Source organism: Anabrus simplex, chromosome 2 (genome assembly GCF_040414725.1).
Source record: "Anabrus simplex isolate iqAnaSimp1 chromosome 2, ASM4041472v1, whole genome shotgun sequence".
In the NCBI taxonomy this organism is placed as follows: domain Eukaryota; kingdom Metazoa; phylum Arthropoda; class Insecta; order Orthoptera; family Tettigoniidae; genus Anabrus; species Anabrus simplex.
Genome location: NC_090266.1, coordinates 766545215 through 766558913, shown reverse-complemented (window position 1 = coordinate 766558913; position 13699 = coordinate 766545215). Strand labels below are relative to the sequence as shown.

Below are 13699 nucleotides of genomic sequence, written 5' to 3'. Positions count from 1 at the left end.
ACGTCCCGCGATGGGTACCATGATCGAAGAAACCACATTAATCCCACGCTGGAAATGATGTTCGACGCAGCAGAATCTCACCACACTTTGCCAAGATTTCCGATGTTCTTTTAGAGATAATGTCGGAACACGGAAAGTTCAATTGGCACTATAGAGCTCTCAATTATCATTAAGATTGGTATTATACACTGACACGAGTCTCAATGCACAGTTCATATTCTCACGTTTGTTTTACAGTGTTGAATACGTGACTTGGAATATCACAGTCTATGCTACAGTATGATTTGTAAGTCAGGTTAATGAAGTAATGACTTACAATCATTTTCCAAACGGAAAACACAGTTTTTCCACACACACAGTTTCTAGAATGAGGATTTAGCACTGTCACAGTTCATAATAGTTACTGATTATGTCTTAGGTTCGACCGTAGAATAATCATCACAGTCCATAAAACACTTTAAAAAAATGTCATTATCAACAGTCTCTACACCAGTCTCTGGAATAATACTGTTCATAGATAAAGAAGACTTTATGATTGAATTTGCATAACACGAGTCCGTACGACTTAATATTGTCATAAAAAGTTCTTAACATTCAGTTAGTTTCTCTTAGTGGTGATCGAAATTTCGAGGAAATGCACAAGAAAAAAAGTCACATTTAGGCTTGTTATTTGGTGAATGTTTAGTGGAATAGTATCTCACACAGCCCACAATTGTACTAGTATAGGAGAAATGTGTCTCAGAATCATTAAAATTGTTGTATGTCCTCCGCTCTCTTCGCTCAGCGCCAGCCAGCCGCACGCACACAAGCGTGGATCATTCGAGACTCGACGCGCAGTCTTCAGTGCGCGTGTCTGTTACGTCGTGTGCAGTATATAAGGAGCTCCCTGTCTGTCACTTATGAGGATTCTCCCCAGTGTCCTGCTCCAGAATACACTGAACGTCGAACACGGAGGCTACTCCTCTTAAAAATGTGTCTCGACCAGGTGGACGGAATTCTGGTAGTATGAGGTTTCACCTCAGGTCACTACTCCACTTTCCCGTTCCTTCATCCATGTCGAGCCCCGATGTTGTATGCCACACATCCCCAAGCTCACTCAAGCTCCGACACACACATTAGATTCTCTAATTGTGAACATAGCCTTCATTTAGTACAAGCTTATGAACTCAGACACTTCAAGTTAGAAGGAACTCTCTTAGCTAATCTATGCTAGTGCAAATGATAGTTTTCAACTATCACGAACTATATCTTTCCCAAGAACTATCTTTTCAAGATAGCAGTGAGTGTAAATACATTCAGAGCGTACATAGTGTATAGAAACAGAAAAACTCTCAAGATTAATCATCTACTTTGCTTCAAGACAATTTTACGTTTTATTCCTGTACATACTGTAGAATTCTGTGTGAAGCAAATAAGTAAGTTGTGTTCTTGTAAACCTTATCTTGTTTACAACAAAAATGGTCACAAATGAGAAGTTTAGTTTATCACACGCAATGTCTTAGAATATTGTCACAGTCAATGATAAAGGTCAGAGTTATGTGAAAATGACAAAGTCCACAATATCGTTTACTGATAAATGAAATACTTGACACTTCAATTCCCAATTTCTATTATAACTTCACTCAGTTAACACACTCCTAAATATTATATAATGACGATTTAGGCGGAGAAAATTTTAGAACATTTCCTTCGTCGCGACGCGGCAGAAACTTTACTTGCAACGTCTTCGCACAATTTCAAAGTGTTCGAGTGTGACTTCTACGTCCTCACGGATCGCGACGGAGCATACTGTCCTTCTGTCATAATCACAGAACACACTGGACACTGGCTATACTCTCAGTTCGTTGACTTATTTATACCCGTCTGCGGGTAGCACTCGGAGTCGGGTGATGAAGGGGTGATAACACTTCCCAAACTTTAACTTGTTATATCTTGGAAACCACTGGACGGATTGGTCTCAAATTTGCAGAGTTGTACTTTCAGAATATGGGCTGCAATTTAGTGTTGGTCTCATGTTAATTAATCCAGGTATTAAAAATTTTAAAAATAGTTTCGAGAGAATTCTAAGGGGAGGTAAGCTACAGGCAGTGCTGATGTCACTTGACCTTGCTTCACTCATGCGGTCTCCCTACACAGTGCAGTGAGAACGAGAACCTTCTCTCGCACAGTTGTTTGTGCATCGGAACTTAGCCGTTCGCTCATGAATAAAGATTTATAACTCATATGTGCCAGGGCCTATGCCTTTCTGGTACAATATATATGTAAATATTTCGCTCATATATTTTCTGGAATTTAACAAAGAAAATCGCATGTATTATTTGAAAAATGGCTGGTACAACTTTGCCTCAAACAATGGATCCTATTATACTTAAGCATTGTCTGGCATTGGTCTGTACAGCATCAGTAGCATGTTGAAAATGAAGTGTGAACCATATATTAAGTATGGCTACAAGTTTTCGTCAGTGCTAAAGAAAATTTTAGAGTAATTGAAGATGCAGAGAATATTAGAAACCGTGCAGCAGGAAGAAAGTACGACATCAGAGAATGTTGTACTTATGACTGGCGCAAGAACAAAATGCAACTTCAAACAACAAATAGTAATCAACAGGCATTTTGCACAACACATTCCAATACAACTAATATCAGACAAAACACTCATCACGGCAACATAGGCAAAATAGTGGATTACAAATATCAGGGAAAGGTAAGAAAACCTCATGACAATTCTGGTCAAGCATGTTCCCTACCCAACAGTCTGTGAAGATTATGATGCGTTTCTTAAAACAAATTTATATTTGTTTCAGTTTTGAAGTGTCATTAGGTAAGATTAATTTCTTGTAAATAAATCAAAAATTTAATCCATTTTTTAAATTCTCTACAAAAATTATGGTGCACAGATTATTTGATGGCACAAATTACTTGCATTTATATGGTATAACATTTTCTGGCTGTGTTGGTTTTGATTTTTACTAAAATTTATCAACTTATCAGGAACAATGCACCAGTTTGAAGTTTGCACTCATTGTCTGTCCTTTTAGGTACTACCTTGCATGCAATGCCTCTAATTTTCTGATTGATATTTATATTTATTATATTTATTGATATTTATTGTAACCTCTAATTGTCTCCCGAGACAATATTCCGGCAACAAACATTAAAATTTCATTTGTTGTTTTTTTTAAACTTATTTCTTGTTTCTTATGTACTTTTTTGTTTTTCATGTTTTCACTAGTATATTTACAGTTATTAATTTCATTAGTTGCCCAAATGATAATGGGTCTAAAACTTACCTTGAGTTAGTAGTTAGCCTTTGAAGGATAAATTGGAAATGGGATTGGTGATTGTGTGTAATGGAAATTAAAGTGATATTACTTGTTGCATGGCACTCATATTGTTGACATTTCAGATCGTAGTAGCAGCCTGTGGTTGCCAACATTATGTTCTGCTGGCATTCTCTGCCATCTGATGTACTATTTATTTGAATGCTATTTATTTGGTTGAATGCTAGCTACAGTATTCTCCTTGGATAGAAATGGTCTGGTTTCCTTTTGGAGCTTGTTTTTACTCCCATTCACACTGTTTCTTTTGTCAATGGAACTTGCAGTTCATCCCAACCATCTAGTTACTTTCTAGTGTGCATTAGTGAAGTGCAGTGTGTGTTTTACATTAGAGGTCATCTACAAAATACATTATTTTGAATGGGGGGGGGGGGGCTCTTACAAGAATGTGACAAAAGTGTAGGGGGAGGGGGTTCTGTACAAGAATATGGATGTTCATCAGTTTTTTCATTTTCATTATTACGCGATCCTGCAGAAATGATATTAACTTCCTTTTTTGCATTTTCCACTGAAGTTCTTATTCTGGTTAACATAAACAAGTCTGCCTTCTTTTTCTTCTTTTGTTGTTCATGTTCCTCTCTCTCTTGGAAAACATTATGACCAGTTTTGAGACAATTCTGCCAAATACCAATTCTAATAGTAATAAATTATGAAGATTAAATTGGATTTAAATTTATCTTCACAATATCGTTCATAAATAAAATTCACACCGTTTTGCATTATACATTGCCTATAATGCTTGTATATAACCACACAGTTACAATGAATTTCATAACTTCACAGTTCGGTAAGACGTTTTATGTATATATATATATAGAAACCAGAATTAAGGTTATGTGCCTAGAATTCTCTCAGTTTTTGTTGTGAACTTGGCACTACTTCTCTGTCAATTGTTCTCAGACCAAATATACACATTATCAACAATTTTCTGCAGTTGATAATTATCAACTTATCAAAATTGTCACTATAGTTTACGAAGTTTTAACGACAATCATACAAGTTAAGCAACATGAATCAATACAATTAGCCAGATCTCAAAAGTTTTTTTTTTATTTTTTATTTTTTTAAACAATTCAAAAGATGTTCACCAGATGAGTTTCGTCAATAAAATGTTAGACTTAGATAGATTTTAGACAAAAAGTTTTAACTTAAAGACATAATTTTATTGTTATATGACTTGTAAAATATTATAAGATTTGTCAGTTAGTTTTATAGGATAATCTTAGTCCAAAAGAATTGTTTCATGATCTTATCCAACCTTAAGTGAATAATAGTTGGCTGATGATGCTCACGAAAAAGGAGCGAAACATGTACCATATAAACATCTTAATAAATATGTAAGTTTGTACTACGTTTTTATTGTATTGAATAGGCGGTAATTAACAAAATTATAAGAATTTGTATCACAGTATCCAGTATTCGGGAGATAGTGGGTTCGAACCCCACTGTCGGCAGCCCTAAAGATGGTTTTCCGTGGTTTCCCATTTTCACACCAGGCAAATGCTGGGGCTGTACCTTAATTAAGGCAACGGCCACTTCCTTCCAACTCCTAGCCCTTCCCTGTCCCATCGTCGCCATAAGACCTATCTGTGTCGATGCGGCGTAAAGCAAAAAAAAAAAAGATTAACAAATTGTAACTTGTTACAAGTGTTCGTGAGATAGTTCAAATTAAGCTTCACAGTGTTGAGTTAAACATTTCTTCAACATTTGGAATTAACCATAGTTTTTTAACATCATTATTAGAGACATGATAGGTAAGAAGATCATGGACAGCTACAGAACGACATTGTGATGATGTAAACTCGCTCATTATCTTAGGACATACTTGTCCCCTTCCTATTCTTTCATCATGTTGTCATCTGTTCAGCTTCACACCAAAATGTATATTGAGGAGATTGCCTTCTGATGAAAAGAACATATTTGCATGAAAGATTTCTATTCATCATAAGTTTCGTTGTACCATTTGTATTGTTTATCATTTGCTATTATAACACTGCATTTTCTGATGAAAAGAACATTATTCCATACAACAATTTATTACACATTCAACTTTATTTTGAACAGGTTGAGTCTCTGGAAGAAGAACTGGTCATAGTGAAGGAGCGTTATTATCATTGCAATGAAGAAAAAACCCAGCTGTCAAAGGACCTAAGTAATTTACGTGAAGAATATGGAAATTTGGCCACCCAGACTTATGCTGTAAGTGAATCTGAATTTTGATGGTTTTTATAGATAATCTTTACAAATATGGAGTAATATCTTAAACAGAAATTTTTAATACTAGAAATATATGGTGGGGTTTTTAGATTTCCAGGTGTGGAATAGATGTGTTTTATATTTGTAATTTAGTATGAATTAGAAAACATATAATGGTTTTGTTAACATATCATTGTTTTGTTGGAATATGAAAGAAGCTAAATGTCTGCAGAAAATGATAGGAATGTATAAATGTATTATTTAAATATGTGTGGTTTAGCTATGAACTGCACTTTTTGCTTTTTCAGTGAGTTTATATTCATACTTGTTTAGGGAGGATCTTCTCTCCCAGAGACTGAGAGACTTTAAGTTATAGTCGTAGATCACTGCAAGGGAAAGCCATATCCCTGGAAGTGGCTAAGCTGCAACTGCTTTGAAGGGGAATTCCAGTGTGGAAAGGGATTTGGAAGGGTGGTGTGAACACTATAGCAAATGGCCTTCAGTTGTGAGGAATGTTCATTTGGAGGATATTGCCATCAGCTAGACATTTTATATTCGTTTTCTAGCATCTATAAGTATTGGGAAATTTTCACACCAGGCTATACCTCAATTAAGGCCATGGCAGCTTCCTTCCCACTCCTTGCCCTTTCCTGTCCCATCGTCACCATAAGACCTATCTGTCCCGGTGCGGCATAAGAATAAAACCACGCGCACGCATGCGCACACACACGCGCGCGCGCGCACACACACACACACATGCTATTAATTTGTTATGGTTACCCCAATTGAACCCATAAAACTAGCACAGATATAAAGAACATGCACCTTACATCAGGAGGTGCACACACAGATCAGAAACAGGTACTGTATATAGGCTTATAGATGCTACAAAATTAATAAAATGTCTAGTTAATGCCAATATCCTCCAAATGAACATTCCTCACCTATTAATTAAGGCCACGGCCGCTTCCTTCCCGCTCCTAGCCCTTTCGTGTCCCATCATCACCATAAGACCTATCTGTGTCTGAGAGGTTAGGAACATTTGTGATATGTTTGTTATTATTTAACCCACTAAACACAGATTTTGTTTACCAAAATTGTTTCACTCTAACCATTATAGCAGTAAATCTTGTAACAGGTATGAAAATTATGCCTAAACTTGTTCTCAAGTACGTAAATAATCACTAGTGTAAGAAGTGACATGTACTATATGGGCATGTTCCTAATGATGCCACGTTTAAATTGCTCATTTAGGACCTTTAAATTCCTAATGATGCCATGTTTAAATTGCTTTAAATTCAGAAAATATTATAGTGTTATACATCGTTGGATGCGGAAAACACTGGAGAATTTAATAAACCATTTTTTAAATTGATTTTTTGGCCGGTTGTCACACCCAGTGTCCTGATTTTAATAGATTGGTACACACTTTGTGGTGAATAGGGTGTACACGAGTAAAACTTTTTTTAACATCTTGGATAGTTTAAAGTCCTAATTATAGTGTTCTCACCTTCAAATTCTTGAATCATGTTTCAGTGCTCTCAGTATATTTGTTTAAAACTGGCTTATATAATGTAATTTCCTATTTGGGGAGCTTTTGGAGCATTTTCTGCAAAGCTACTAGACAGAGTATGATAAAAAATAATGTCTCACCCTCTGTAATATATTCTGGGGTGCTTGCTATCAATGCTGGACTTTGTGCATATTGAAGTCAAATTCAACTTCTTTCATTATGTGTTTTAGTTCCAGTGCCTGACTCAGTTGCAAATTTGCTTTAAATTTTTTTTCATTGTGATGTGTCATGTTTCTAAGAAATCGGCAGGCTGAGGATTTGGGTTCGGATTTATCGGGAGCTTAATCTTAGGAATAACAAGATCACCTTTCCACTCACTCACAATTCCCTTCACCTGTATTAATTAGATAGGCACACACTATACATTTACAAATTATACAATTAAGAAACATGAAAATCTGTGTACAGATACACTTATAGCTCTTGGTTAGATAGTCTCTTTCAAAGTCCTTGACTATCCAGTTCATTTACACTCTGTAATACAATAAGATCAAACCCTACAAAACTTGGTAATTAGCTTTTGATTGAAGATTTCTTCTTCCATCTGCGTCGGCCTCCCCTCTTGACTTCGTCTCTGCACCCACGATACCGTAGTCGCGTTGAGTTCTGCGATGTTTAATTCAAGTGGATGTGTAACTCCAGGAATCGAACACAACACCCTCAAACTCCGTCGTCGATCAGGATAGTCTATCTCCCAACAGTTCTGACTGCTAGGTTATGTTTACTGATAGGATAGGTTCGCTATGACACTTGGCCTTCCTGACAAACAGTTTGATGTTCGTTGCAGCTCTAAGTCTTTGTACTAGCAGCGGAGTGTTTATTCTAATTACATTAACACGTTCAATGCGGATCATGCGCTGGGCGCGTGACACTACTTTATAAGCAGGTGCGGAGCACGCGCCTAGCGCATCATGGGACGGTTGCTAGGAAATGTGAATCACAGGTTTCCCGCATGGTAAGAAAGGCTCCAATTGTCATCCCGCACATCGTGTACATCCAGTCTACTAGCAGATTCATCCGTAGCCATATTTGCGCATGCGTATTCCGTTTCCCGCGTTTTTCCTCTCCAGAGTTGTCGTCATACGTCATCATTCATTTATGGGATCTTTGAGCAGCAAGACCACTTCAATTTGAGCTAAGACACTGCATTTTCTGTTTATTAATTCTTCAGGAGAATTATGAGTGGTTCCGCTTTTGAAATAAATAAATTCCACTACTGCAATATGTTAAGTAAAAGAACTGAACTTGTAATTGTCGTTTATTTTTGCAACATATATGTGTATAACATATAATTGTCATTTATTCCTCATCACATTTATAAGTAACTTGAAAGAACGTGCAGTAATCATTTTTGACTGCGTCGTGATGCTTATGTTATCATTTTATTTATATTTTCTTCTGATGGCCGACAATGTGGTTCCTTCAACATCATGAGACCTACCCAATTAGCCAAAGTATTTCATTTTTGTTTTTCAAATTCTGTAATAGAGAAGTGTAAATATGTATATATTTATGTCTGTAACATACTTTATGCATTTGCTTGCTATCCGCGATAAATAATGCACAGTAATCTACCAACGCGCGTGGCGTGTGATCCGTCTGGTGACCAGTATTACTTCTCGATTTCAACCACCGTGCGGGTCACGCACCAGGCGTGTGAGTGGGATAAGTCCACGAGTTCGATGGAACTTGTCCTACCAACGTACAAAACTTCGATAATTACAACTTTTAAAGAGTCCCACACAAATATTTTGCTCAGGTTGGCGGGTATGTCACACTCTGCTAATACGCAGTGAACGTGTTAAAAGACAGTACCAGTTTCGACCTGTTAAATAGGTCATCATCAGCTGTTGATGAACCTGCTTATACAATAGCGACTGTACAGAATAAAACATTACTAAGATTAAACATGAATGTCAATATTCTAATAAAATGCTTAATGTTAAGATATGTACATATGGTACAGTTTTTGAAGTTAAAAGGATTTGACTTCCTAGAGTCCCATGAATGTCATATATTCCAAAAATTATATTTGCTATAATGTTAAAAATAGGATACAATTCTTAGAGTCTGTACTCTGGGAGTTTGTGTTCCCATATCAATACCCAATTATGACTTCTGCCATAATGTATCAACTTATTATTCAGCAGACTCTTTGATGTTAACATGGACATCTATTCTCTTTCTAACTGAGATATTTTCCCTAGAAAAAATCAATGTCGCCCTGATCTAAAATACCAAATATTAATTTAGACACAGTGCCAATGAAGTTAAATATCCCACGTTTCTTACGTTTTTCTGTACTTCGAGTAAACTGCTTAATTACTTCTTCTAAATCTTGTGTTTTCTGTAAACGATTAATCTCAAACTGTACGTCGTGTTGACGTGTAGTTTAATTCTGGTGGCAATTGATAACACAGTGTTTGTGTTTCTTGCATGTTCTGTTCAACAACTCGAAATGCATCGTTTAATTTACTTACATTCACAGAAGTAAATAGTTTCCAATCTACTGTGGATATAGCCACATCTCCTTGATCTTTAAAATATATCCCTGGGGTTTTCTCATATGGTAACACTTGAAAATCTAATGCTTCTCCCATAATTCCATATGTCATAAGGTGAATGATTGTTATGATCAAAACTATGTTCCATTTGAAAGTCTCCATCTCGCACCTCCAAGGAAATGACCTGCAATTGAAAAAAAAAATATCCTGCTATACTCTGGGAGTTTTCGTTTTCATATCAATACCCAATTATGACTTCTGCCATAATGTATCAACTAATTATTCAGCTGACTCTTTGATGTTAGAGTCATATCACCCTAAATTATGAACACTACAATAGTGATACAACTTCTCCAACTGTGAGACTAATGAGATTGGGCAATCAATCCTTGCATTAAATCTATACACCTGCGAGTTCGTCACGTTCACATACAAATGATCTCTCTCTTACAACAGTTCTTTTTTAAATCAAAAGTAGTTATAGTCCTGATGCTCAACGCGTACCCTTGCGGTATCTTCTGATCTCAAAACTATCGTTCTATGTTGCTATTTGACGTAAATAAATATCACACGAGAACACGTTCACTTTCTTGTATAAATTACTTTATTTACACTGTACGTCACAACACACAGATTTACACAGTAGCAATGGCACTATATACAACACTCAATAGCGGAGTACCCTGAAGTCGATTCTGTCAAGTACAGATATCAACAACTGTGACGCACGCATCATAACATACTCTCTCTTGAATTCCCCGCCTCACTCGCTCACTCGAGTCCAATGATCTGACTGCCTGGCTGACTTGACAGCTCGATATTTATACTATTCGATCAGCCATCTAGAATGATCGACTTTTGGAAGGGTCCTTACTACACTCGTGGAACACACTCGAAACATCGATCGACCAGCTAGTTGAATGGGTACTCGAACTTTCTCCGCTATTTAAAAATACATATAGAAATATCTACAACATTCGTAATGCCTCTACATGTATCTGGATAATAAAACCTTAGAGTAAGTTTCCAGAACCCTTCATACACACCAAATATAGTACAATAAGTCTAACACACGAATATTATGGAATTTTCTACCGCTTTCGACTCTATAGATTTTTAGGTTAAACAATACGTATTTGAGGTTATACACATTTATACTACATATTTACAGAGAAACCATATACTAGTCATGTTTAATACTTAATAAAAGATAATTTAGCATTAAATGAACTATAATTAAAATATATTAAACATGATAATTGAAGGTTTTACGTCAGTTACGATGTACCTACGACAAAACTTGGTCCAACCTGGTAATAATGAGGGTTGTCAGTCGGTTCCTTTCCTCTGGACACAAGGGGCGCGTGTCATTTAAAAGGCAAGTGAGTGCTGTCAAAAGCAAGGTTGTCATATTTTGCGTCGATTATTTAAACATGTTAACATTTAATTTATTCTAAAGTCAAAATATAAATATAAAAACTTGACCACAGCACAAACCAGTATCGCAGAATAATTGGTTTCGTGCTTAACCCATGCGGTGGTCGCAGATGTTAGAAGAAAGAAAGAAAGAAAGAAAGAAAGAAAGAAAGAAAGGAAGAAGGAAGTGGCAAGTAAACTCGACAAAGACTAAACTTAAATTGATACCAAAGTAGGCCTATTAAAATATTAATTTGATGCTGCTAATATCAGTGTCTCGCTTTCAGTAAAGAAAGGAAAAGTACAACAATTTTTTACAGTTTATTTTATGTCGCACCGACACAGATAGGTGTTATGGCGACGATGGGCTAGGAAAGGCCTAGGAGTGGGAAGGAAGTGCCCGTGGCCTTAATGAAGGTACTTCCCCAGCATTTGCCTGGTGTGAAAATGGGAAACCACGGAAAACCATCTTCAGAGCTGCCGACAATGGGGCTTGAACCCATTATCTCCACGATGCAAGCTCACAGCTGCGCGCCACTAACTGCACGGCCAACTCGCCCGGCAAAGGAAAAGTAAAATCACGAACTAGAGATTGGGATAATAATCATAATAATAATAATAATAATAATAATAATAATAATAATAATAATAATTGTCCGCGTCTGTGGTGTAGTGGTTAGTGTGATTAGCTGCCACCCCCGGAGGCCCGGGTTCGATTCGCGGCTCTGCCACGAAATTTGAAAAGTGGTACGAGGGCTGAAACGGGATCCACTCAGCCTCGGGTGGTCAACTGAGTAGAGGTGGTTTCGATTCCCACTTCAGCCATCCTGGAAGTTGTTTTCCGTGTTTTCCCTCTTCTCCTCCAGGCAAATGCCGGGATGGTACCTAACTTAAGGCCACGGCCGCTTCCTTCCCTCTTCCTTGCCTATCCTTTCCAATCTTCCCATCCCCCACCAAGGCCCCTGTTCAGCTTAGCAGGTGAGGCCGCCTGGGCGAGGTACTGGTCATTCTCCCTGGTTGTATCCTCCGACCTAATGTCTCGCGCTCCAGGACACTGCCCGTGAGGCGGTAGAGGTAGGATCCCTTGCTGAGTCAGAGGGAAAAACCAACCCTGGAGGGTAAGCAGATTAAGAAAGAATAATAATATATATCGGAGTATGTAGTTCGGACAAAAAATAGCCAGCAAGCTTAGCTACTTTTAAAACAAATGCAGTATTTACCTTACCTCTATTCATCGTTCTCGTCATTGTCTGCTAGGTGAATTACAAATCTATCTTGGTTGCTATCCATGTCGTGTTTCATGTACTTCTCTTCTGTCTTAATGGTGCTTCGAACACAAGCAGACCACCTCTCAGGACCAATCGTTCCAGCTCCTTCACGCAGAAGTTGACACACACTAGCACTCAAAATTGGCGTAATATTATTTTTCCTAACATACGCCTTTAGCTGACACCAGATCATTCTATGGGGTTTAAAATACAGTGATATGGAGGGAGTTGCAAAACTTCGTGTCCACATGAGGCTGCGATCTCCTCTACAGCGTACCTTTTACTGATATTATCTGATTTGATTTCCTGCAACATAACTGCCTTGATGGGTGCAGGTTTTGGCACGGGAATGTTATTGTACTCCATAAACTTAATAATGTCCTTAATATTAGTGTTCATGGAAAGAAACCTAATCAGGTGCCGCGAATGATAGCTTGCGTTGTCCATCACGATTACACATTTTCTGTCATGTGGTAGGTTCTCTAGAAGATGAGACCTAAACCAGTTTTCGAAAACTTGAGCTGTCATTTCGTCATGGCTATCAGCTTTGCAGTCTCCAATGTTTTTAGCCGATAAATAAAGGCAATTCTCAACCCAGCCCTCACTGCCTCCAGCATGCAATACCATAATATGCTTTCCTCGCGATGTTGGTGCTTTCAGCATGCAATTACAAGTTCCATCATCCCACCCTTTCTTCACAATGTCATGAGTATCGTACCAAGTTTCATCTAGATAGACAACTCTGCACCCTCGGAACGCAACTTCCGGAGACGGTCTATGAATTCATATCACCAAGCTATTATTCTAGCAGATTCCATTACAATCTGTTTTTTTCTTCTTCAGAATACGGAAACAAAACCCAAGTTTTTTCAACAGCTGTCATAGAGTAGTTTTCTCATAAGGAAAGCCACACACATTTTTCAAATGTTTTAACAGTTTCTGTACGGTTGGTGACTTACCTTTAGTAAAGAATGCATATACCTTGTGTCTCACCAAGTCACAGCAAAAATCATCAATTTTATTAAAGATAACCCTATTATTACCACACTTTTTAGGAGTTGTAGGTCCCCTCTTTACTATTTTACTAACAGTTTTCCTGTTAAGTTTCAAAATTTTAGCTGTCTCAGAAATATAACCCTTGCAAACGTTGTTCTTCATAACGTATTCGTATGCGTTACATACCAGCCGTTGACTTTGCTTACTTAAAGTTTTAGTCGCCTTTCTTTTCTCCACGGAACGACTACTACCCGGCTGAGTATCACTCGCGGGCGTGGAACCACTGCTGCTCGGCTGAATATCAATCGTGGGCACGGAACCACTGCTACCCGACTGAGTATCACTCGTGGACATGGAACCACTGCTGCTCGGCTGAATATCACTCGCGGGCGCGGAACCACTGCTACC

General features: G+C 37.6%; 1 protein-coding gene across 6 annotated transcripts in view; it reads left to right on the top strand.

The window, feature by feature from the left end:
- LOC136864441 (sarcolemmal membrane-associated protein) overlaps positions 1–13699 on the top strand; it is a 700905-nt gene that overhangs the window by 597406 nt on the left and 89800 nt on the right. For all 6 annotated transcript variants that reach the window (XR_010859312.2, XM_067141439.2, XM_067141440.2 and 3 more), the window contains one exon: positions 5403–5537. Coding sequence is in view for 5 of the 6 variants with exons in the window: in XM_067141439.2 (XP_066997540.1) it covers positions 5403–5537 (135 nt within the window). In the remaining variant the exon portion in view is untranslated. The remainder of the gene's footprint in view (positions 1–5402; positions 5538–13699) is intronic.